A 23,160-nucleotide genomic window follows, 5' to 3' on the forward strand; every position below is an offset into this window, starting at 1 on the left:
TACAAATAGAAAATTAATTATAATGTATTTTGCCCTTTAGGAATTTATTTGTGATCCACCAGTGTTGACACGCAAGTCACCGCAGACTGTGGCCATGGAAGGCCAACCTGCCAGCCTCAAATGTAAAGCAAATGGGGATCCAGAACCAGAAGTACACTGGATCAGTCCTGAAGGGCGACTTATATCTAATGGCACAAGGTATTTAAATGAGCTGTGTGGTGTAACTGTTGTCTTTAGTGGCAATTGCACCCCAACAGTCTCGCATAATCACAATTAATTTACAAATTTTTTATTTTTTTTATTCTTAGAACTTTGGTTTTCCCGAATGGAAGCCTTGAAATCAATGTCACCTCCGTAAAGGATGCAGGGAACTTCACCTGCATTGCTTCCAACGCTGCAGGTGAATCTACAGGAAGGGTGGAACTATTTGTAACACCAATGCCGCACCTGGCAAACAGCACAAGCCGCAGCCGAGACCCATCAGAGACCAGAGAACCTGCTCCTTCTGACATCCTAACCTCATCTAAAGTGTTGATGCCTAACAATGAGACACGAGCAGGAGATCGGCGGGTTTCCTTGGTGGAGCTGACAGGAAACTCTGCCCTCATTAGATGGAGCAGTCAGACGCCCGTGTCAGGAGTCAGGATGTTCCAAGTCCAGTACAACAGCTCAGGGGATGACACACTGGTATACAGGTTGGTGTGTCTACATTTTCACTTCGTATATCTTCTGTGTGTCTGTGTACATTATGTTTTTTGGCACGTTAATATAATGCCTTAGGGTGGATGTATGTTTGGTAGCGTGCCCGTTAGAGTCGCCTTGAGAAATAGAATCACTCGTGTTTAGTATGTGTTTCATATTTAGCTGAAAAGGGAGAGAGAGAATCGAAAACAGTCTTTAAAATGCCAATGAAATGACTGAACGCTATGACGCTTCATATAACTGTAGCATCCCAACAGAGGCACGGCTTTAACTTTATTCTGACCTTAATACGTCAACAGCAGTGCTTGGTTTCCAACACCGTATCTATCTTCAACTTGCAAACGTCTCTCCTTCCTCCACACACTCACATTCACTTGCTCATTCTCCACCAATCACACTCAAGCAACTTTTTTCTGTAGTTCTGTTTGACATGAAACTGCATGCGGTGGACATATAATAATAATGTGAGGAACGACAAAACCAGAGGAACCCTTGACCAGTTTGTTGTCTACCAGGCAATGCCAGAGGCAGGAATGGTATATAAAAACATAATAATGATTATTTAAACCCTCTGGTTAACTTTAATATGGGACAGTGTAATGGATGTCAGTATTTTAAGACATACATACTGTATCTGAGGTATAATGACAATAAGACTAAACAACAAGTGGCTATTCTCATCACTCACCTCGTACTTCATAATTGTAATTAATTTTAATTTAATTTGAATTCAAAGTGAATTCAAATTAAATTATGTGGTGTCTTTGAACGCAACTCCCTACTGTCCGTAATAACACAGGTAAAGAAAGTGTGATTCTTTTAGATGACATTCAAATATGTATAACAGTGTCCTGTCAGTTAATCTTCTGTTGTTAAAATACAGTAAAACTGGTCATGTCTGAATTATCATTGCAAATGGCGATTAGTCGTGATTAATTAATTTAAAAAAGTTAAAAAATGTAAAACTATTTTTAACTGTTAAGCTAAACAGCATAGATTGTTGAACAATTTGTTTCCTATGTGTTTATATTACTGCAAAAAAAAAAATTTTATTTTTTAAATTCAGGTTTGAGTCAAATACCGTAAAAATAGTTTTTCACAAGTAAAGAAGACAAAAATAAATCACCACATCGGTACGAGTGAAGACATTGGGGTCAACAAGACAAGGTGTACCTTATTTATTTTTCAGGGAGTTGACAACCACAGTCCCTCTTACATTTGCCGGTTTGATAATAAGCAAGTTTCTTCCACTGCGATGCGGATGGGGGCAGATGATAGATGATACAAGTGGAGATTAGCCAGTCAAGCAGTCGTAAAAGTCTAATCAACTGAAAAGATGAAGAGCTCGGCAGTGGAACAGCACTACTGACAAGTGTGTTGAATCCGAGCAAGCCAAATTTGAGCGGTGGCTGTTGAACACGTCTGTTGTCTGTCAAGCTTCATCACCAAATGACTGTACTGATGTACTGATTGTTGGTATTATGGCTTGCGAATAATTGATGTGATAATTAAATCATGCATTTGAGATTTTTTACTTAATTGGTTGTCTCTCATTTTTTGCCAGATTTTACACTAATTGACAGTCAAGTGTCATTTGTTTTGAATCCAGCAGAGCATTTAATTTGGTGGTTTTTACCTAATTTAGCTTCAGTGATACAATTTCTCTTTCACGCTCTACTGTTTTAAACTTCTAATTGCACATCGACATAAAAAGACCACTGAACACGTGTGTGTACCAAATCGAAATGGTTATACTCATGAGTGTTTCACACTGTCTGCCTCTAGATCTGATCGATCTATGCAGATTTCACATTGGTAGTTACATTTTCAGTCAACCCATTAAAATATTTAAATGCTTTTTCTTTCACCTCATAGGTGATCCCACTTGCTGATACTATGTGGGAATTCATAAAGGCAAGATTTGATGTTGTTATTGAATGCTATGTGCATATTTGTGATGTGCACCCCTCTGAAAAACAAACTCCTGTCTGTATTGATTTAGTTCCTTTAATTTTGTAATGGGAATGGGAATGGGAATGGGAATGGTAATTGTAATGGTTTTATTTCATTTGAACATGCACAATTGAGTGCGTCACATAATCAGTTCACAGTTCCACATGTCCAAAAGGAGTAGGAAGAAGCAAAGCTTATTAAATCCTACTCCTCCATCTGGTACTTTTACAATCAGTAACTGTTACATTTGTTCACTTCCTGCTTTCCTAATATAGTTTAAGATTTTTTTTATTGTTTTTTTACTTTTTTAATTTTTTGTCCCGTACTGAAGTACAAGGTGATATGAGCATCCAATGACATAATGGGTACCATAGTAAGTGTCAATATAGTGATATACATGACTGGTTCAAGACTCTTCATCCTTGTATTTAGCAAACATCAACTGCTTGTATTGTTTCTTGAATTGGCTCATCGTTGTGCATTGTTTGAGTTCCTTACTCAATCCATTCCATAGTTTGATTCCACATACTGAAATGCTATGGCTTTTTAACGTAGTCCTAGCATAGACGTGTTTCAAATGTAGTTCTTCCCTGAGATCATATTTCTCCTCTCTTGTAGAGAAGTATTGGATGACATTTTTAGCTCATTGGTTATTTTTAGCCTTATGCATTATTTTAGCTGTTTGAAGATATCAGTAAGTTTAAGTAGTTGTGATTTTAGAAATAAGGAGTTAGTATGTTCTCTGTAGGCGGCATTATGAATTACCCTTACTGACCTTTTTTGCAGCACATTTAGCGAGTGAAGATTGCTTTTATAGTTAAGTGAAGATTGCTTTTTGCAATTTGATGTTGTCCCTGTCATAGTTTTACACAATACATAATAAATAACATAAAATAAACTGCAATAATGTACTTATGTTTTGCTAAGTACGCTAGCATGCTGCTAATGCAATTTAAATCCATTCTCCTCTTCAGTCACATTACCACAAGCCCCCGAATAGCTGTCCTCGGCTATGCCTGCCGGTAAATAGCAGCTCATAACCCAAATTTTAGCTCACAGTTCATCGCAAAAAATTCAAAAACTTCTAAAAAAATACTCATTAGCTGAGATGTTCATCTGCCAAGGTTGCTCTGTATGATTAACAATTTAAAAAATACCAGCAGTGCTCCACGTTCTCACTTCTCTCCGGTCATTGACGTAGTCTGTGACAACTCATCTCACTGTGACAGTAGATACAAATAACTTTAGTGTTGTTACGAGAGCCATCTGTCAGGGCTTTGACGATAAACTAATCATTCAAAATAACCTTTTTTCTTTGTCCATTTCTGCTCGATATCTCTTACCGCTTGTGGCTCCCCCACACTGCTGTCCTTCCTCAAACTGTGGTGTTGGCCAAAGGTCAAACAGGACATGGGCATGAATTGAGCATTAAAAAAACCGTTAAAGAAATTTTTTTGTTAAAACGTTAACTGTGAATTTTCACCTAAGGCTATGTCCACATAAATGCAGATATTTTTAAAATGCATATTTTTTTGTCTCCACATCCACATGCAAATGGAGGTTTTTGTCCTTCAAAAGGCAAACTCCAGCCAGAGTGGATATCTTCAGAAAATATGGTTTTAGCATTTGTGTACGGACAAGTAAAACAGCTTTTTGGTTTGAATATAAATATAACTGCAACAATATGTGCTTTATGGTTCCAGTAGCTGGTCTGTAGCTGCATGATTAAAGAAAGAGCAACATGTAATTATTTCGCTCACGCATATGTGCATGCAGCATTCAGGGATTGTACTCGCTGGTCCAGCTGTGATAACAATGGTCAGTCGGCACGCCCCCGCGGCCCTTGAAAGGCACTGCAAACTGCACCCACAGGCCCGCCGCCGCCACTGATTTCAACATCTATTGATTTCAGCCTTACGCTTCACTTACATTTTATTTCTCTTTTAAATTTTCACAACCTTCACCAACTTTAGTTAGTGTGTTTGTATACACAAGAGTCATTTTCTATGTAGGAAACAGTAGGTGCTGCCTATACTAGCAAGGAGTTGGGAACAATTTCATTCATCCCATTCATTTTCATAGAAAAATGTATTTAAGGCCCATTGACAGCAAAGGTTTTTAGTATTAAAGTATTAAATGCCCCTAAATTGGGGTGTAATTGCATTTTGGTGAAACTTTAAAGCTGACAATCTACACGCCATTTTATATTTTTCATATTTAAAATGCATATTGCCATATAACAGTAGTGATAAACACATGTTGTTTCTGGAAAGACCTAAATGGTAATGGGGTATCCCCAAAGTTATTTCTTCAGATCAGCTCTCCTGGGAAACAACCTACTTTTATTTTCTAAATATGGCAACAGTTCCCTTGCGTAGCAACCATCGACAAGCCCATTTACAGTATGTTGGTGGCAGCCAGTAGGTAGAGTGGCCCTGCGGATTTCTTACTATTTGCTGGGTAGGCAGTGGTATGTATGAGCATGTATGGCGGTGCTTTTTCTTTTTACTCAAACATCTCAGTGAGGGTGGACTGAGACTAATAAAATAGGCTAGACTTTTTCACTGATTTTCTGACGGACTGCAGCTAAAACTGAACTCTGAATCCCAGACATCTGGGAAGGCATTTATTGAAACACACATGACTTATTCATGTATTAAATGGCTTATTTTCTCCCATTATATCTACTATATTGGGTAATATGAGTGTAAAGGTGACTATGGGGTGCCTAGAGGGGTTTCAAAAGGCTAAAAAATGTGTTTAGAAAGTCATATACACACATGTTTCAATGCTGTAACTGCTCTAATATTGTATTGTATTTTCCGAAAATTCACTTTGTACGGCTAGGTCTGGAACCAATACCGTAATAAACAAGGGATTGCTGTACATTGCATTTTCTCATATAAGCATACACAAAATGGGACAAAGGATAAATCCAATATGATATGTGATAAAAGATTAATCCAAAAGCAACATAAAAAGCCAGATTACAGTTTGAAAATGTACATACAGTACATACAAAAAGACCCTAATTTTTGCAGACATGTCCTGTGTTCTGATGAAACTAAAGTGGAACTGTTTGGTCACTATGATCAATGCTACATTTGGAAAAAATGCAGCACGCTTGTATACCTGAGAACACTACCCCAACTGAAAAGTATAGCGATGGCAGCATCACTTTTTGGACCTGTTTTGCTGCAGGAAGAACTGGTGGACTTGATAAAATAGATGACATTGGCAAGAAAGAACATTGTGTGGAACCATTGAAGCAACATCTCAAGCCATCAGCCGGGAAGTTTGAAGCTTGGCCGCAAATGGGTCTTCCAAATGGACGATGACCCAAAGCATACCACCAAAATAGTCACAAAAGTGGCTTGAGGACAACAACATCAATGTTGTGGAGTGGCCATCACAAAGCCCTGATCTCAGTCCCATAAAAATAGGTCGATGCTGTAACAGGAAAAAAACAAGAGACTATGAATTAGATGAAATTGCCTAGACTAATGAAGACCCGGGATTTGTGTATAATCTGATGGGTTATTTGTGCATGCACGTCTGTTGAGTTTGTGTAAGTTTTTTGAATGTTTGTCATAACAAACCCATCCACCTCACACCGAATCAATAGCTTAGATTCCACTGAGGCTTCACCGGGGTTTAGCACATTATCCAGGCAAATAGGTTTGGCCTTAACTTAACCTGTTTTTTCCTTGACTAAACTCCCTTTACTGTCAAATCAATTGCACTTGTTTGTTCAATTGGATGTGCAAGCTGAAGTCAGCCTAGGTGGATGAATTATTAGGGGCTGATATGTATATATTGGAATTATTTGTCTTTCTATTTGCAATATATTTGTCAGCGCTGCCTATCTTTGATGACAGTCATTTCTTCAGTCTTTGATACAACAGCTATCAGTCATAATCATGGAACATATCTGAGTAATATTAGGGCAATTCGCACTGGCACGTTAATGCATTTTTATTTTATTTTTATTATCTGTATTACTAGAAGCCTTGTCATGGAAAAACACAAATTTAATGTGAGGACAAAGGGCAGCTGACAGAAATAACGCTGATACATATCTTACTTAACAATACCCTGTGAGTGTGTGTTTATTAACAAAATTATGTGAGAGATTTACCACTTGAAGTAAGTTTGTTTATCAGCAATACAAATAGAGTTTGATGGAAAGTGTGGACTTCAATGTAAATATAGTACTTTGCAGTATTGCAAGATTTCCATCATAATGCAAGATGCATGTCACAGCTCAGTGTCTCCCACCGGGGGCCAAACCCAGGGATTGGCTGTCTGACACCATCATAGAGGTGTTATGATAGAACACTAACCACAGTTTTATTTGGATCATGCTCAAAGTTTGTGTGACAGTGCATAAGATCTTGATATGGGCCAAAATTATGTTGTGATGATTATCATTTAGGTTGACATTCAGGTGACAGTAGTGAATATTGGAAGCAGAGTGATGGGCATACTTAAGAATTCCACTTCTTACATTGTTTAGTTATAAAAGTGGGACCAAATATTAACAATATGTTATACTATTGTGCCATTTTATTTTATTTTCTATTTTGCACAAATTCACAATCTGCCACAATTAACTGCAATACATGAAGGATTACTGTTTATTTTACAATAAACTGAGGGTCACATACAAAATAATAATAATATGCAGCCACTTTGTGTATTAAACACGCTGAGCCCAACCCAATGTAGGCCAAAATAAAACAACTTTTTCTTGTTTTCAACATTTTCTTAAACATTCCAAACTTTTACATATGATATATGGGCCAAATGTGTGTCTGTACATGAAGTACAGTGCCATCTTTCAAGTTTGTTTACTTTGTTGTAAAAGTCTGATCACCTCCTGGTGAGCTTGGGTATATAATCCTTTATCTTGGCAGTCAAAGCCATTATTTTAGCAGACCATAAACATATCTTCTGTTAGCTAGAGCTTACTGCTGTAAAAAAGGAAAACAAAACGAAAAGTTTATAGAAGAACAACATGCCTTCTCATGTACTAATGGCCAACGCTTAATGACCTACTTTAACTGTCCAAGCACGGCATGCAAAATGATCATCAAGGTATTTCCCTCATCTGTTTTGCAAACACGGTCACCACTTTGTACAGACAACACCACAGGGGGTTTATCCGGGTTGCTTGCATGACTTCAGAGTTATGGCTTGCGCACAGTACAGTCGCTGCCGAGTGCAGTCTTCCATGAAATCCACCCGCCTTTCATTGCCCAGTGTGATCACACTAATTAAAACCAGTGACATCTGTATGTGTGTGTTGGTAGGTGATAACCGCTTCTCAGAAGGATTAGCGGTGGAACAGCTGATGAAGTAAAGAAAGATGAAGTATGCAAGTCGGTGTGTGTTGGGGAGTGGGGGGGTGAGGGGGGGGGGGGGGGCTGTTCTGTCAGTGCACAGCAGGTGGGTGCAGAAGTACTGTAGTGTATGTCTTTAACATGCAGAAATGGTGTAACTAAGGTACTGATAGAGGCAACCAAGACGTGTCGTGAAGGCCCAGCCTGTTTGAAGAGGCACTCACACGTCTAATAAGACGACACCTTCTGTACAAAAAGGGGTACTGACTGAGGGGTCATATTGAGGTCAACATTGCTGTCACCGATGCTACTTCAGATCGTAATTGTTGTATCTCCTGGAATCAAACACAAAAACTCACTGAAAACATTGATTTGTTATTTGACGTGGGAGGGGCCAAAACTGTTGGCCTTGAGAATGACTTCCTGGTTACAGTAGCAAAATGTTTTAAAGGGGACCTATTGTGCTCATTTTAGACCCTTTGTATTGAGTTGTGGTCTCCTATAGAGCAGCTACACACAATAACCCGCACAGCAAACTTTTTAGATCTTCCAGAATCAGCACCTATTCCAACTGTATTTCCTTGGATTTCTGCTTCCTGCCGAAACAGTCTGTTTTAATTGATTCGGGCATACCCACTCCATTGTGATTGGTCACACGCCCAAAGTGCTTCCTAACTATGACCCATATAAGGACGTCCGCCCCTCTGTGATGTCACAAAGGAACGGTTTTACCACGCCTTTTCAATTTGCGCCATCCCAAACTTCTTTCAGGGCTCACTTCCAAAAGCGCAAACCTCATTATCTGAAACTTTTCTAACTACATTTGTAGGTCAGAAAAGTGGAAAAAGCATAACAGGTCCCCTTTAACATTCAGTGAGATTGCTTTCAAAAACATCCAGCCTGCCTTTAACAAGAATGATGTAAGGAAAGGAAAGCTATAAGCTTTGCTATGAAGTACTATATAAATATGTCCCTTTTAATCAGTTTTATATACAACATTGACTTTTTAATGATGACAAAATATCAAAACTCCAAGGTACTGTGCCAATGCCAGTGTTTCTCGTTGCCTTTTATTGTGACCAGCTTGTGGCACACCTGTGCAATAATCATGGTGTCTACTAACAAGCATCATTTTGCAAGGATTGGCTTGGCAATCCGCTCACTGACACAAATTTAAACAGGTTAAAACCATGTTATCGAGAAATAAGACGGTTTGAGCAAAGATTGGAGCAAAAACAAGTGTTGTGTTTACAGTTGCTGCGGTGTTTACAAGTTGGAAATACATTTCTGCTTGCATTGTATATACGGACATCACGTTTTTGATTCAAACGTCATGGAAAGATTTTTCATTGCATGGCTATGTGGACTATTGTACCAGAGATGGTTTTCTGATCTTTTCTGATTTTTGCAGAATGTCTTTGTGAAAGAGGCTAACACAAAATGTTTTCCGTTCAGTTTCTCCAATTTTTTGACCTTGTTTGAATTGAATGACTCACAACCTTCACACCTACGAGCTAAAGGCCACATAAGAAACACACACATACGACGCAGACATACAGCATGGCACCAGTTGTAGTTGTGACAACTAAATGTAGAAGTAATGAGTCAGTACTTCACAGTCACTAAAAACCCTGATCTTTATTCCTGTCATACCTTTTTCTCTCTTATGTGTCCGTGGGCTTTTACTTTCAATTTTTCTTTAATGTCTTTTTTAGTCCACCCCCCCTCTTACGCTTTAGTTTTCACATTTTAGCTGTCATCATGTCGTCCATGTCCTGCTTAGAAGATGGCATGTTTGCTCTCGGTTTTCCTGCCTCACTGATCTCCTTCTCTGTGTGTGTTCTCCTGTCATTTTTTTAGTTGCCTTATTCTATCGGCGCTCGTCTCTTTGGCATCTCATCTCCTCCGTCCATTCCTTCCTTGTTCTGCTTCTCGTTTCCTCTCTGCTCTTGGATGTATGCTGAACTCAGCAGATCGCCGGCAGCTGTCCAACCCATAATCCCCTTGTTTGGTGTCTTGCTGCTATTTTCATCATCGTCTCAAATCGATGTTTAATTATCCAGCAACATGCCCACCCCCCCCACTAACCTAACTGTTCCCTACTCATCTGTCCACTAACAGTCTTAACTCCCACCCAACCCTCTGAACCTCAAGCATGGAGGGAAGAGTAATTAACCAAAATCAGGAGACAGGGTGAGGGAGCAAGGATGGAGGAGAGGAGTGAAGGAATAAAAAGAGGTGAAGAGGATGAAAGGAAATATGATGCATGTTAGGGAAGAAGTCATATCTACAAGGGGAGGAGAAGATGACAAACTCGGCAGGGATACAGGATTTAAAGCGGATTTGGCTTGTAAATAGGGATAATATTTGATCTCTCTTAGCTCTTTCAACTCTTAATAAAATGTAAGCAATATAACAATACATTCTAAACCTTTTGTTGTGCTTTTATGAGCTCAAGAATTGCACTGTGCGTGTGTTTATATATTTTTTAACAATAAATAAGCTGAAATTGTCTATAGGTCTTCAACAAACGCATTTTAATTATTGGTCCTCATGCTTCTGCTCCTTTATAAATTACAATAGTATAAAATACAATAAAACAGTATTTTAACTTGATGTTGGAGGACCAGCCAGATTAAAACTTTGCCCCATATTATAGTCTACAGTAATTTTGTATGTGTCTTGTTTGTTCGTTTAATAGAAGGTCCTTTCGGACCAAAGCTGTTTTAGTTCACAGGAAAGTAGATTCCTGCAGCGATATTGATAATATGCTCTGTGGAATGGGTTTGATATCATGGAAAGATCTATTTTTTGCCCTTCATATGGACCTGAAACGTAACACTAGTCACACTGCTCTCTCTATGCTTCTGTCTTTTGACTCGTTGTCAGTTCTTGTGCTTAATTGTGTTATTATGCATACTGTTGTGTGCTTCTTTTCCATTAGTTCATGTCTTTCATAGCCTTTTGAATAACAAATCCAAGATTGTGTCTAAAAATAAACATATGCCTCCATACATAATCTAGAATGGTCTTGTCATGGTTGTCTTTCCTTTCTGAAACTATTATGGTTTTTCAGTCAGTGCTGATGTGTGATATTGTTAGCAGCCCATGTCCCAGAGTAATGCATCTATAGTCTTTTAATATAGTTTTTAATCATTTTAATTGTACCGCCCATGCTGAAGTGTGAAGACTTGAGTCTATGAAGCCATATAGTCACAACAATGACACAAGTTGAACGTGTTATCAAAGACACTATAATACTTCAAAATACTGCATATTAACGAAAGTCTGCAACCATTAACATCAAAAGAGCCATTTTGTCTCCTCTTCCAGTAAGCAAAAAATAAGTCTGCAGTCACACAACATTACACATCTCATAAACTAGTTACCTTGAAGTGCATAGTGAATGTAAAGGCTTTCTTCCTAATAATTGCAACACTGAACTACGTAGGCCATTTTTCCATCTTTGTGTTAATTAAAATGAAATTTAGGCTGCACGGTGGACTAGTGGTTAGCGCACACACCTCACAGCTAGGAGACCTGAGTTCAATCCCACCCTCGGCCATCTCTGTGTGGAGTTTGCATGTTCTCCCCGTGCATGCGTGGGTTTTCTCCGGGTACTCCGGTTTCCTCCCACATTCCAAAAACATGCTAGGTTAATTGGCGACTCCAAATTGTCCATAGGTATGAATGTGAGTGTGAATGGTTGTTTGTCTACTATATGTGCCCTGTGATTGGCTGGCCACCAGTCCAGGGTGTACCCCGCCTCTTGCCCGAAGACAGCTGGGATAGGCTCCAGCACTCCAGCACTCCAGAGGATGACATTTTTTTAACATAAGAAAGTCAATCACACTTCACATATCTGTATATCAGTGCTGTCTGCTCAATATGGTTTACATCACTTGACTCATCACAGGCAATTTAAGATGCTTGCACTGAATTAATGTAATCAAATTGCCCACGGGTGATGTTTGTCGCCATTCAATTGGTCTTGCCCTTGACGGTCTTTGCAGCGAGAGGCATTTCTTTCATTATCTGAGTAATTTCCTGTTTGTTTTTTTTTTGTATTTTTTTTTTACTTTGGACAATAGATGTTTTGATATTTTTATGAACAATTCTTTCATGAATGCTCCATCTGTGAGCAGCATCCCCCGCTACACAACACCAGCCACTGTAGTGGAGTTTGGAGCGTTCATCCACTTCTTGAAAGTATTTTGTCTTGCTCAAGCTTTTGTAGTAGTTGCAAAATTGCTCCTTTATGACCATCTGTATTTACGTACTTTTCAGAAGAAGCTGAGTGCTTGTTCTGAAAATGTCTTTCAACATGATATATTTTTGTTGTTGTTTGCATTAAAAGGAATACATCTACTCATAATTAAACTCTATTTTCTTCTGAGATTTATCTTTTTTGGGGACCTATTCATGGTTATAGACTACCGTAAACTGGAGTCTATCCTCGCTGAAGTCCGTGAGGGGCAGAGAACACCCTGGACTGGTTGCCAGATTACTGCAGGCACACAGACAAACAATCATTCACACTTACGCCAATGAACTACAGGAAGCCGTAGTACCTGGAGAAAACCCAAATCTTTCAGCAGACTGACTAATTTCGAATTGTTTCGAACTATCAAAGTAGCAATGTTTTGATTTGAGAATTGATTTTACAGCACAAAGATCTGTTATCAATCCGCACATCACTACTGACCACTAGGCCACTGTGCCGGGTCAGAACAAACCAGCTCAGTGGAATGTACTTCTGAGCTCATGCACAAGAATTATCTTAAACACTAAAAAAATCAATACATTGCCCGAGCGGCAACAAACCATTTGACCCGCTATGTTTCTTCTATTTAATTATTAATAGTAATTTCAGTCTAAATCCATTGCTGCCTATTATTCTTAAACCATTTCACCCTGGTGCCTCGTAACAACCGTGTTTGGGTAGGAATCAAAGTCGGCTCTGATGCAAAGAGCAGGAAGAGAGCAAATACTGTAAATGTATCCTTGAGTGGATTTCTTGATTGCAAAACGGGACACTGGTCACTGCCCTACGATTAGCGATGACCCCAAAAGCAAATCCATTCCTATATATTTTTGTAGTTTTATTAAAACTAATGTTAAGATGTTATCACGTCTCATTCTCATGACCCCCTCTGTTCTGAGTGTATCGTGACACTAGAATGCAAGTAAGTGATGTGCAAGTACTTAAAAAAAACAACATGTACAGCACTGATTGCATTCAAGTGAGCATCAGTGGCTCCGCCCACCAATTATGGATAACATTTGAATAAAGACTGTTTGTTTCACTTGCCATTATTTCAGAATGCGTTTGTTATTTGTTTTTTTTCTAATTCTGTTTATCATATACATGGCACACCATTTATGCAAATACAGTGTCAGTGAAGCAATGAACTCCAATATTATATTTACTCCAACAACCTAAGCAGATAATAAATATGCTTGCTGCTAACTTCAAGTCTGCTGTCTGATAAATATGTATTTTTTTTTATATAATTCTTTCTCCTTTTTGGTTCCAGCTGTTTTTCATTTTCGCCTTCAGTGAAGTGTTTATTCATTTTTTTGTTTACCAAAAACATTTCTTAAGCACTCGGCCATTGCCCTTGTCTCTATTACTTACAATTACTTCAAAGAGGCGCAGTACACTAACTGTTTTTTTTGTGTGTGATGTATTATTAACATGCAGGGCTATGGGAAACAGGGGAGCATAAGAGTAGCAGTGACGAGTTGGGAAAGAGTGAAGTGGTGTGGAAAGGCAAAAGGCAAGATCAAAGAATAGGTGAGGTTGGCGGGCAAAGGGCAAGGGGAAAAGCCAGTTGAATAAAAATAGAGGGAGACACATTAAATGCAGGAGCAAAGGAGTAGAAGTGAAGAGTGAAGGGATGGAACAATGCCTAATTAGGAGGGAGGACCCTCTCCATGGAGAGAAGCTGCTGTCAGGAGTCCTGGGGCTTTCAGACATACATGAAGCACCAACCTCTCTAGACAGCAAACACCATGCCTTGCTAATTTAGCAACATCTAAAAAGAAAAGAAAGTGAATTCAGCTGTGAGGCCTGCGTGCTAACCACTCCACCGCCGTGCAGTTGTAGGCTTGTAGTATATTTAAATGTACTTAAGCACGCCTTATATTAGATACAAGTCAAAATACTGTACATGATAACGACTACCTACACATCATTCTGGACGTGCCCTGCTGATCTTGTAAAAAGCAACACACCCACACATTTGATGCTGAGGTTGTCATGATTTTCCATTTCTGGCACGGTTGAATCTCGTATAGTATAAAATGCAGATAAATGTACACTAACTTCAAATCAAATATTTTTGTAGTTTGAGCATAGAAAACCTGTTCTTGCCCCACTAAATGCAACTTTTAATATTATAATACTTTTAGTTTGCCAAATATGTTCTAATTCAGATCATATACAGGACATTTTACAGTATCAGTATCTGTTTTTATCTGAAAATATTCTGTATTTTCTGTATAAGATCTTTACAAAACCCCAATATATATTTTTATTAAATTCTTGTGCTATTCAGTGTGTTTATATTGCTCTTCTGCATCCATACAATATGTAATGTATTTAAATGAATCCAATTTTAATGCATCCGTCTACAATCAGAGCTGGACAAGGGATCTGTAACTTTTCAAATGAATTTCAAATTTTCTCAGCATGAAACTATGTGGAAAGCTTTGAAATGTAGCACATTTACTATATAAAGTAAGTGCAAATCAGCTAATACAACTTACTGACAGTCACTCTGTCCCAATAACTTCAAAATATGCATGTGGAATTCCAGGCCGTAGCTCTACTGGTAACAAATGGAAGATTAGCCACTTTCTAATCCCGGTTGCGTCCATCTAAAGTACTTCCTCAACTTTACTGTGAGGCCATATTGAGACACAAATGAATCCGTGTTTGACCCACATTACAAAAACATAAATATAACACAAATGCTCTTTTAGACTGGGATGTATTTTGTTTTTAAATAATCAGAACTGCAGGGATGTAAAATAAAGTAGTATAATCGTAATAAAGAACAAGAGTTACATAAAATCACAGTCACATATTACATAAAATATCATTCATTCATTCATTCATTTTCTATCACTCATCCTCACGAGGGTCATGGGGGTGCTGGAGCCTATCCCAGCTGTCTTCGGGCAAGAGGCGGGGTACACCCTGGACTGGTGGCCAGCCAATCACAGGGCACATATAGACAAACAACCATTCACACTCACATTCATACCTATGGACAATTTGGAGTCGCCAATTAACCTAGCATGTTTTTGGAATGTGGGACGAAACCGGAGTACCCGGAAAAAAACCCACGCATGCACGGGAAGAACATGCAAACTCCACACAGAGATAGCCGAGGGTGGAATTTAACTCGGGTCTCCTAGCTGTGAGGTCTGCACGCTAACCACTAGACCGCCGTGCAACCAAGCCAAATAATCCCACTTTAAAACAGTTGGGATTTTTTTTACATTTGTGACCAACCAAGCACTGGCATGGAGCTTCTACGAATGTGACAGACGACTACCCCCCCATGAGATTAAGACACTGAGACATATCACCTTCACTTCTGACATTAATCTAACAGCTCAATTCAGTTGGGGTAGCTGTTTCAACTTGGAGAAGCGACAAGACTCAAAAAGACTGCTCACTTTGGGAGAATGTGACAGCAGCTCAATGAGGGCAATTTCAACAGCAATTGTAGTTGCACCGATCGAAATAGGTTGGGAATGTGGAGTGCATATCCTGATGGCATTCCAATTAAAGCAAGAAAACAAAACCTGAGTTAAAAAGAAAAAGGTTTTAGGATTAACAGTACATTTTACAGTACATTTTAAAGATGGTTGATTATTGAGTTTTTTTTACTGTCACGGTAACAGTCACTGTGACTAAACTGCGACTGTCAGTCCAATGTTTTTCAGGAAAAGAGGTTAGTTCAAGACATCTCTCAATGAGTAGTAATTTTAGCATTTTAACGTTGGTGTAGAAAACCTATCGGTGACATCTACAGTGGTCATTACACGTTTTTTGCACGAGAACCATTGTTTAAAACTTGTGTAGAGCTACTAATCGTGGTGGGAAATGGCTATTAGCAACCCTACTCCCTGTATGCACACTCTATAATGCTACACAGACAAGCCATTTTGTTCCATGACTTAGAAAAACTTCCTGCCTGGTCTTATAAATATTTGATAACCATGTAATGCTAGTTTGTCGGCTAGTCCAGCTGCATAATGGCCCATGTTCACGAAATAGTCCAGTGTGAAATGCCGTTGACAGTTTAAAATGTATTTCTTTTGCTAGTCGGGAATCAAGAACTCCAACCACTTCTGCCTGAAGGTGGCATCTTTAGGTATTGTAAACAAATGTGGCTTTCCCTTGTACCCAAAGAAACACTTTTTATGAGCCATTGCTAGCACAGAGAAGCATTGCCATGCCCTCTGTGACATCACAAAGGAACAGTTTTGCAACACCCTCTGAAACTGAGCGTTTTGAGTCACCCAGGGCTCACTTTCAAATGCGTAAACTTCATTATCTGAAACTTCGGCATTGTTTAACATGAGAATACAACATTCTAACTACATTTATAGATCAGAAAAGAGGAAAAAGCATAATAGGTCTCCTTGAAGATGAAGAGTTTGGGAAGCACTGCTCCAGCCAGTAAAAAGAATCAAGTTTACCACCACTAATACATTCAAACCAGAGAGATTAAACAGGCCAGGGTAATCTATGCTATTGAACGGAACACATGCTCCTAAAACTTCCACTGTGCATCGAGTACAGCTTGTCATTGAACTCAAAGGTCTATCGCAGCCTTTACAAGACTTTTAAGCCATTAACAAGCATCAGGCTCAGCCTCACTCTCTCCCCCTATGGCCCACTTAGATTGATGTAAAATTAGGCTTTAATCTGCCAGTTGAACTAAATACATTCTCCCCAGTGTCAACACTGCTCATTCCACAAAATGTTATCCTTCTGCATTCATTTCCTGTCTTTTTATTATTCCAAAGCTCCATATCAAGACTCCCATTCATTACTTCTCTACTTCATCTATGATGATGATGAATTGTACGATATTAAACACATTTCCAGGCCTCATTTTAAAAATCCCTGTTGTGCCTCTCTATGTCGCTACTATCTTGCCTATTCTCTCTGGTTGATAGGCCATGGCCAGTTTGTGGATCAATTGTGTGGATAAGTGGGAGTAAATCTCTCAGAGACTGTAATATAACCTATTAAGGCTGGTTTAGAAGAAAATGGCCGAAGTGTCCACTCAAAATGACATATCGACAGACACAGATTATATGGCAGTTTGGAGAGGAAGACTATCCTGTTTGGCTATGTACAGTCAATACAGTCTGGATTTTAGCAGGTCTAAAATTAGTATATTAATTAGCAAATTAATAAAATACCAAAATGCTCTTTAAAGAAAATGAATACAGAACATTTAAACTTTTTCACCTTGCCTAAGATCAGTCTTATGAGATACATGTGTCAGTATTTCTTAGAAAATCAACCCCATTTGTTAGATCCATCTATTATAGTATCAAACAATAATTAAAAATGATTAATCACACACATTGGAAATAGTCCAAGTCCTGCTTCTACTTAACTGTGGGTGTCCATTTGTAACAATCGCTGGTATTTCTAATTTCCATTGGGTCAAATAACTGACATTAACAAATGTGGCTGTAGGCAACTTCTTCATTCATTCATTCATTTTCTACCGCTTATCCTCACGAGGGTCGCGGGGGGTGCTGGAGCATATCCCAGCTGTCTTCGGGCGAGAGGCGGGGTATACCCTGGACTGGTCGCCAGCCAATCACAGGGCACATATAGACAAACAACCATTCACACTCACATTCATACCTATGGACAATTTGGAGTCGCCAATTAACCTAGCATGTTTTTGGAATGTGGGAGGAAACCGGAGTACCCGGAGAAAACCCACGCTTGCAAATGCAAACTCCACACAGAGATGACCGAGGGTGGAATTGAACCCTAGTCTCCTAGCTGTGAGGTCTGCACGCTAACCACTTAACCGCCGTGCAGCCACAACCTCTTCATATTATTCACTATTCACTAACAATGCCAATGTTTAAATGCTAATTATGACTGACAACCCACTGCAGATTCAACTTCTCCAACACACAAAACACTGCACAAAAACCCTCACAAGCCACTGTACTCAGGTGCATAGGGACCTCCGGGAATGGCTACGTAAGCTAATATTACACCAGCTCGCTATTGCTGATAGTGATATTCTACAACTTGTAGTATCAGCAATGTGTGTGTGTTATATGGATGCTCACTGGCCAGTTGGCGCATAAGACAATATCATTTTAGAGACAAAAGTCCATTACATTTTCTTCTCAAGGCAACGTTTCGGGAAATACTAATACAGTCTATTATAAAAACTGCTATCCCCAGTGGTATTTTAGGGGTGCTATGATTCAATTTACAAATGATGTAACGAGGCCCAAGCTTCTGTAAATACCATTACCTTCTGATCACTCTGGAGATTGGCTATTTTATTATTCTTTATTCATTTTTAAACTGCTGCTTTTCATGCATGGGAGAAAGACCTGGAATCACAAGACAACATACAACGGGATTATTATTATTATTCTTTGTGCTGCTATTTTACAAGCAACTCCCATTTTGTTGTGCCGTCTGGCGTTTCAAGGTCACAGAAATAGCAACACGTCCTCCTGTTGCCTAAAGCAGGCTGCAGAATAAGAACTCACAAAGTGAAGTGGACATGCTAAGGAAGACATAGAAGCACTAACATTTTGAGTCACAGGTAGAGACATTGCATATAAGTTGCAGTTATGGCATCCGAGTGCTTATGCAACATCTGTTTTATTGTACCCTTGTCTCTCATATTGGATGCTGCCTCTTGGCCAGGTTGGCATTGCAAATGCAGAAAAACCTGTTCTCAATTGCCTTACCTGGATAAATAAAGTTAAATTAAAAAATAACCCTTTTTCTGTTATGTGAAATTTAAAGACTCATAAGCAGATGAACCGCAGGGGTATACCGGAGCCTATCCCAGCTAACTTTGGGCGAGAGGCGGGGTACACCCTGGACTGGTCGGCAGCCATTTGCAGGGCTCATAGGTTTTTGGAATGTGGGAGAAAACACATACACATGAGGAGAACATGCAAACTCCACACAGAGATTCCGAAGTGACAACATGCTAACCACTAAGTTGACACATATTATTAATTTTATAAAGGTCACCATGTTTTTTAATTGTCCTTTTCTGTTTATATGACTTTATTCAGGTTGTGGTTGGATGAAATGGCCTTTGGTTAGGCTTAAAATGTTGCTCAGTCAACCTAAAGGTGGGGGCCAAGGAGCTCTGTGGGAGAAGTATTACAAAAGAAATAAATTAAAACATGTTAAAACACAGAATTCTGACGTTTAGATATCAAATATACTATTGAGAGAATGTGTGTGGCGTTTGATATTAGCCCACTTCTGCCTAATATGTATTCAAGCTGTGCAATGTTCCATTGTTTATGAATCCACAATTGATTTCAAATATTTGAGGAGATATGGTCTGACTGCTAATGCCAACATAAGTCTGGAGTATTGTAAATAAAATGTATTATTTTATTCGCATTCACATTTCATTTCTGAAATAGGATTCTCTCTGATTCATACCGCTGCTACAGCTACCGCTACAGTTGTTTGATTTCCATTCTTCCTCATCCTGTATAACGCCTCCTGCCACTCAACATTACATGAAAAGATGGATGGAATAAGAGGCAGGCAGATTTGTTCTGCATTCAATACAAGGAGAATTTATAATAAAATACGACACACTCCACAGTCCAGTGCTGATCTGTTAAAATTAATGTTAATTGGTTAGTTGCCAATAATCTTCATGTTGTTCCGTATATTCACACATGTTTAAACTCACACTACAATGCAAGCTAGGAGTTTTCCGAATCATCCAGTACAGAGCATAGAATATTCCCACCACTGACAATAAAAGACAAAAGGAACAGACACACTTGGGAAGGCTCTTTCTAACTTGGGGTATATTAACTAGGCCTTTGTCAAATCTGTCAGGGGATTCGAGCCTGTGGATACCAAACAGGAGGCAGAATGTGGTGGGCCCTTACATTGCTGGTTTGTTACAGAAACAAACCAGAAACAAATCCTGTTTATGCTGTCCATCTTCATTCAAAATGTAACTTAGAATTGTGACAAATATGTTATTTTAAGGCTGCATGGCGGTGAGTGGTTAGCACGCAGGCCACACAGCTAGGAGACCCGAGTTTGATTCCACCCTCGGGCATCTCTGTGTGGAGTTTGCATGTTCTCCCCGTGCATGCGTGAGTTTTTTCCGGTTTCCTGCAACATTCCCAAAATATGCTAGGTTAATTGGCGACTCCAAATTGTCCATAGGTATGAATGTGAGTGTGAATGGTTGTTTGTCAAAATGTGCCCTGTGATTGGCTGGCGACCAATCCAGGGTGCACCCTTTGTCTCGCCCAAAGACAGCTGGGATAGGCCCCAGCACCCCCCGTGAGGAAAAGCAGTAGAAAATTATTCATTCATTCATTCATTTTCTACCGCTTTTTCCTCACGAGGGTCGCGGGGGGTGCTGGGGCCTATCCCAGCTGTCTTCGGGCAAGAGGCGGGGTACACCCTGGACTGGTCGCCAGCCAATCACAGGGCACATATAGACAAACAACCATTCACACTCACATTCATACCTATGGACAATTTGGAGTCGCCAATTAACCTAGCATGTTTTTGGAATGTGGGAGGAAACCGGAGTACCCGGAGAAAACCCACGCGTGCATGGGGAGAACATGCAAACTCCACACAGAGATGGCCGAGGGTGGGAATTGAACCCTAGTCTCCTAGCTGTGAGGTCTGTGCGCTAACCACTAGACCACCGTGCCGCCCCTCAGTAGAAAATTAATGTTCTTTTAAATCGCTATTGGCAACATATGAATGCTGGTTGTGCATATTTAATTTAATAGAAGATATACAACACTTTTAAACAACTGCTTGAAACTTTAAAACAACCGCATTTACACAAAGTTACGTTATGAATTAAATCATCGTAGTAGTGCCATCTGAAGCTCTAACCCACACATGCGGAGAAATCCATACAGTCATTCAGAATGTTAAGATTCTGGAACACTCACATACACACTCACAGAATAACAAACACAATCAAATACACACACACACACACACACACAGTTTGGTTGTTTAATGTCCCAGTGAGCAGTGTGCCTATAGGGAAAACTGTCACTTTAATTGAATCTAGCATTCTCCATTATCCCGGCTTGCTAATTGATTCTGTCAGACTCTGTCTGCTTGACAGAAACTGTCATTTCCCCCCATGTGGTTATGTCTGTGACAATGTGTGTGACTGCATATGTGTGTGTGTGTATGTGTGTCCATGCCCATTATTTACTTAGAGCCATATGAAAGAAGAGTAAAGTCTGACCTTCAGTCTTTTTCTAGCCATTTTTATTATGCTGTATAATTATGGTTAGCTTTTTTAAGTAATAAAATCACGCTGCCTGGGCAAATATGCTATTTTATGTGGATTCTTTCATTATGGTTTAAAAATGGAAATTGTAAGAAATACTTGCAAAACACAAATCCCCCAAATCCCTGTGACCAATTACAGCGTTAACAGATTTATCAGTCACTTTTAGATTTTAAGCTAATTGGGCATATTTTACAGGGAACAGATGCATGTTTACACAAGCACTCGAGGCAGAGAAACATGATTATTATCTCGGTATTCTTTTTTTGACCTTGCGATAAATGCAACATCGGTACCTGAATCCTCAATATGCGCTAACTAACGTACCTGCTGTGTGATTGCTGGTCACCTGCTGGTGCAAGAAATGAGGTTGAAACAAACCAAATGTTTAATAGATGGAAGAATGAAGTGAAATCTTTTTTTAGCTATAGAGGAACTCAGCAGCAGAGAAATTAGAGCAGATAGTGGACTGACTGTGCCAGATGTGACTCACTGTGATGTAACTCGCAAAGGCTTTGAATCAGTCGGTGGCTCCTTTTGCTTGTACTTGCCAGAACGGTTAATTTTGGCCAGTAAATGAACTTTTCAACTCACAATAGGGATTCCAAGTTGATGCAAGCAACAAATGCACATTTTAGGAAGACAGAACAAAGCTCCTGACAAGCATCTCTGGCACATTTTCAATAAAATATGCATTTAGTCTAAAAATACACCTTCTGTTTCCGTTCATCAATCATTGTCTTGCTGTCTATCAACGCACCCCTTACAGCTCCTACATCATTTTTATTTCATTACACGTCAGCAGCTGATGTATTGCTTTCACGTCTTTTGAATCACTCCGGGCCATGGTGCCTGCCTTTTCAAACTACATGAGATTGACAGTGAAGTAAACACACACACACACCTTCTTGAGTAAACACATTTATGGTACCATCACTTCAGATCTTTTCCTGCCTGTCAGTTATTAACATGAATGCATAGTTGAGTCAAGTGTGTCTATTACTCAATATAAAAAGACACTATCACACCTTGAAGACGACCTTTTTTAAATGCTTGGAGAGCAGCAAAGTGTACAAACATGTTAAACGGTCAAAGTATTTGCTGGATATGAAAAATGCATACATGTAAATGGTTCTAATCGATATTTAAGTCTATATTTGCTATCCGGTATGCTCTTTTCAGAATCCATAGAGGAAATGAAAGATAAATGGGGATGCCACTGGCATACATATAGGGCTCTCTTGAGGCTATAGAATGCTTTATTAGGAGCCAATCCGGCTGCTTATATATACAGTAAATACATAGAAGCCAGACAGCAGGACAGTCTCTCATCCTTGTCCACTATTTTTTTTTTTTTGGTCTTTCTGTCTTTGATTGTGTCGTCGCTCAGTTTATTTCTCTATGTTAGTCTGTGGCCATGGCCACCTGTTCATTTATCTTCCTATAGTCAGTGCAACACCCCCCAGACTCCCATTCATCTCAGTCTGGCTCTCCCAACATGATAGTACACACAAGAACCTACCGCAGACCCATCTAATCTCACAATAATCTCCAGATAGATTATCTGTTCCTGTTAGCTGGAGGAAGGAAAGGGAGGTAAT

At 39.3% G+C, this 23,160-nt stretch overlaps 1 protein-coding gene across 3 annotated transcripts in view; it reads left to right on the forward strand.

Moving 5' to 3' along the window:
- LOC131134281 (leucine-rich repeat and fibronectin type III domain-containing protein 1-like protein) overlaps nucleotides 1–23,160 on the forward strand; it is a 144,032-nt gene that overhangs the window by 89,537 nt on the left and 31,335 nt on the right. For all 3 annotated transcript variants that reach the window (XM_058079380.2, XM_078792956.1, XM_058079381.2), the window contains exons 7-8: nucleotides 41–198; nucleotides 309–695. In XM_058079380.2, the coding sequence (XP_057935363.2) occupies nucleotides 41–198; nucleotides 309–695 (545 nt within the window). The remainder of the gene's footprint in view (nucleotides 1–40; nucleotides 199–308; nucleotides 696–23,160) is intronic.

Source organism: Doryrhamphus excisus, linkage group LG8 (assembly GCF_037039965.1).
Source record: "Doryrhamphus excisus strain RoL-2023G ecotype Guam linkage group LG8, RoL_Dexc_Guam_v1.1, whole genome shotgun sequence".
NCBI classification, from domain to species: Eukaryota; Metazoa; Chordata; class Actinopteri; order Syngnathiformes; family Syngnathidae; genus Doryrhamphus; species Doryrhamphus excisus.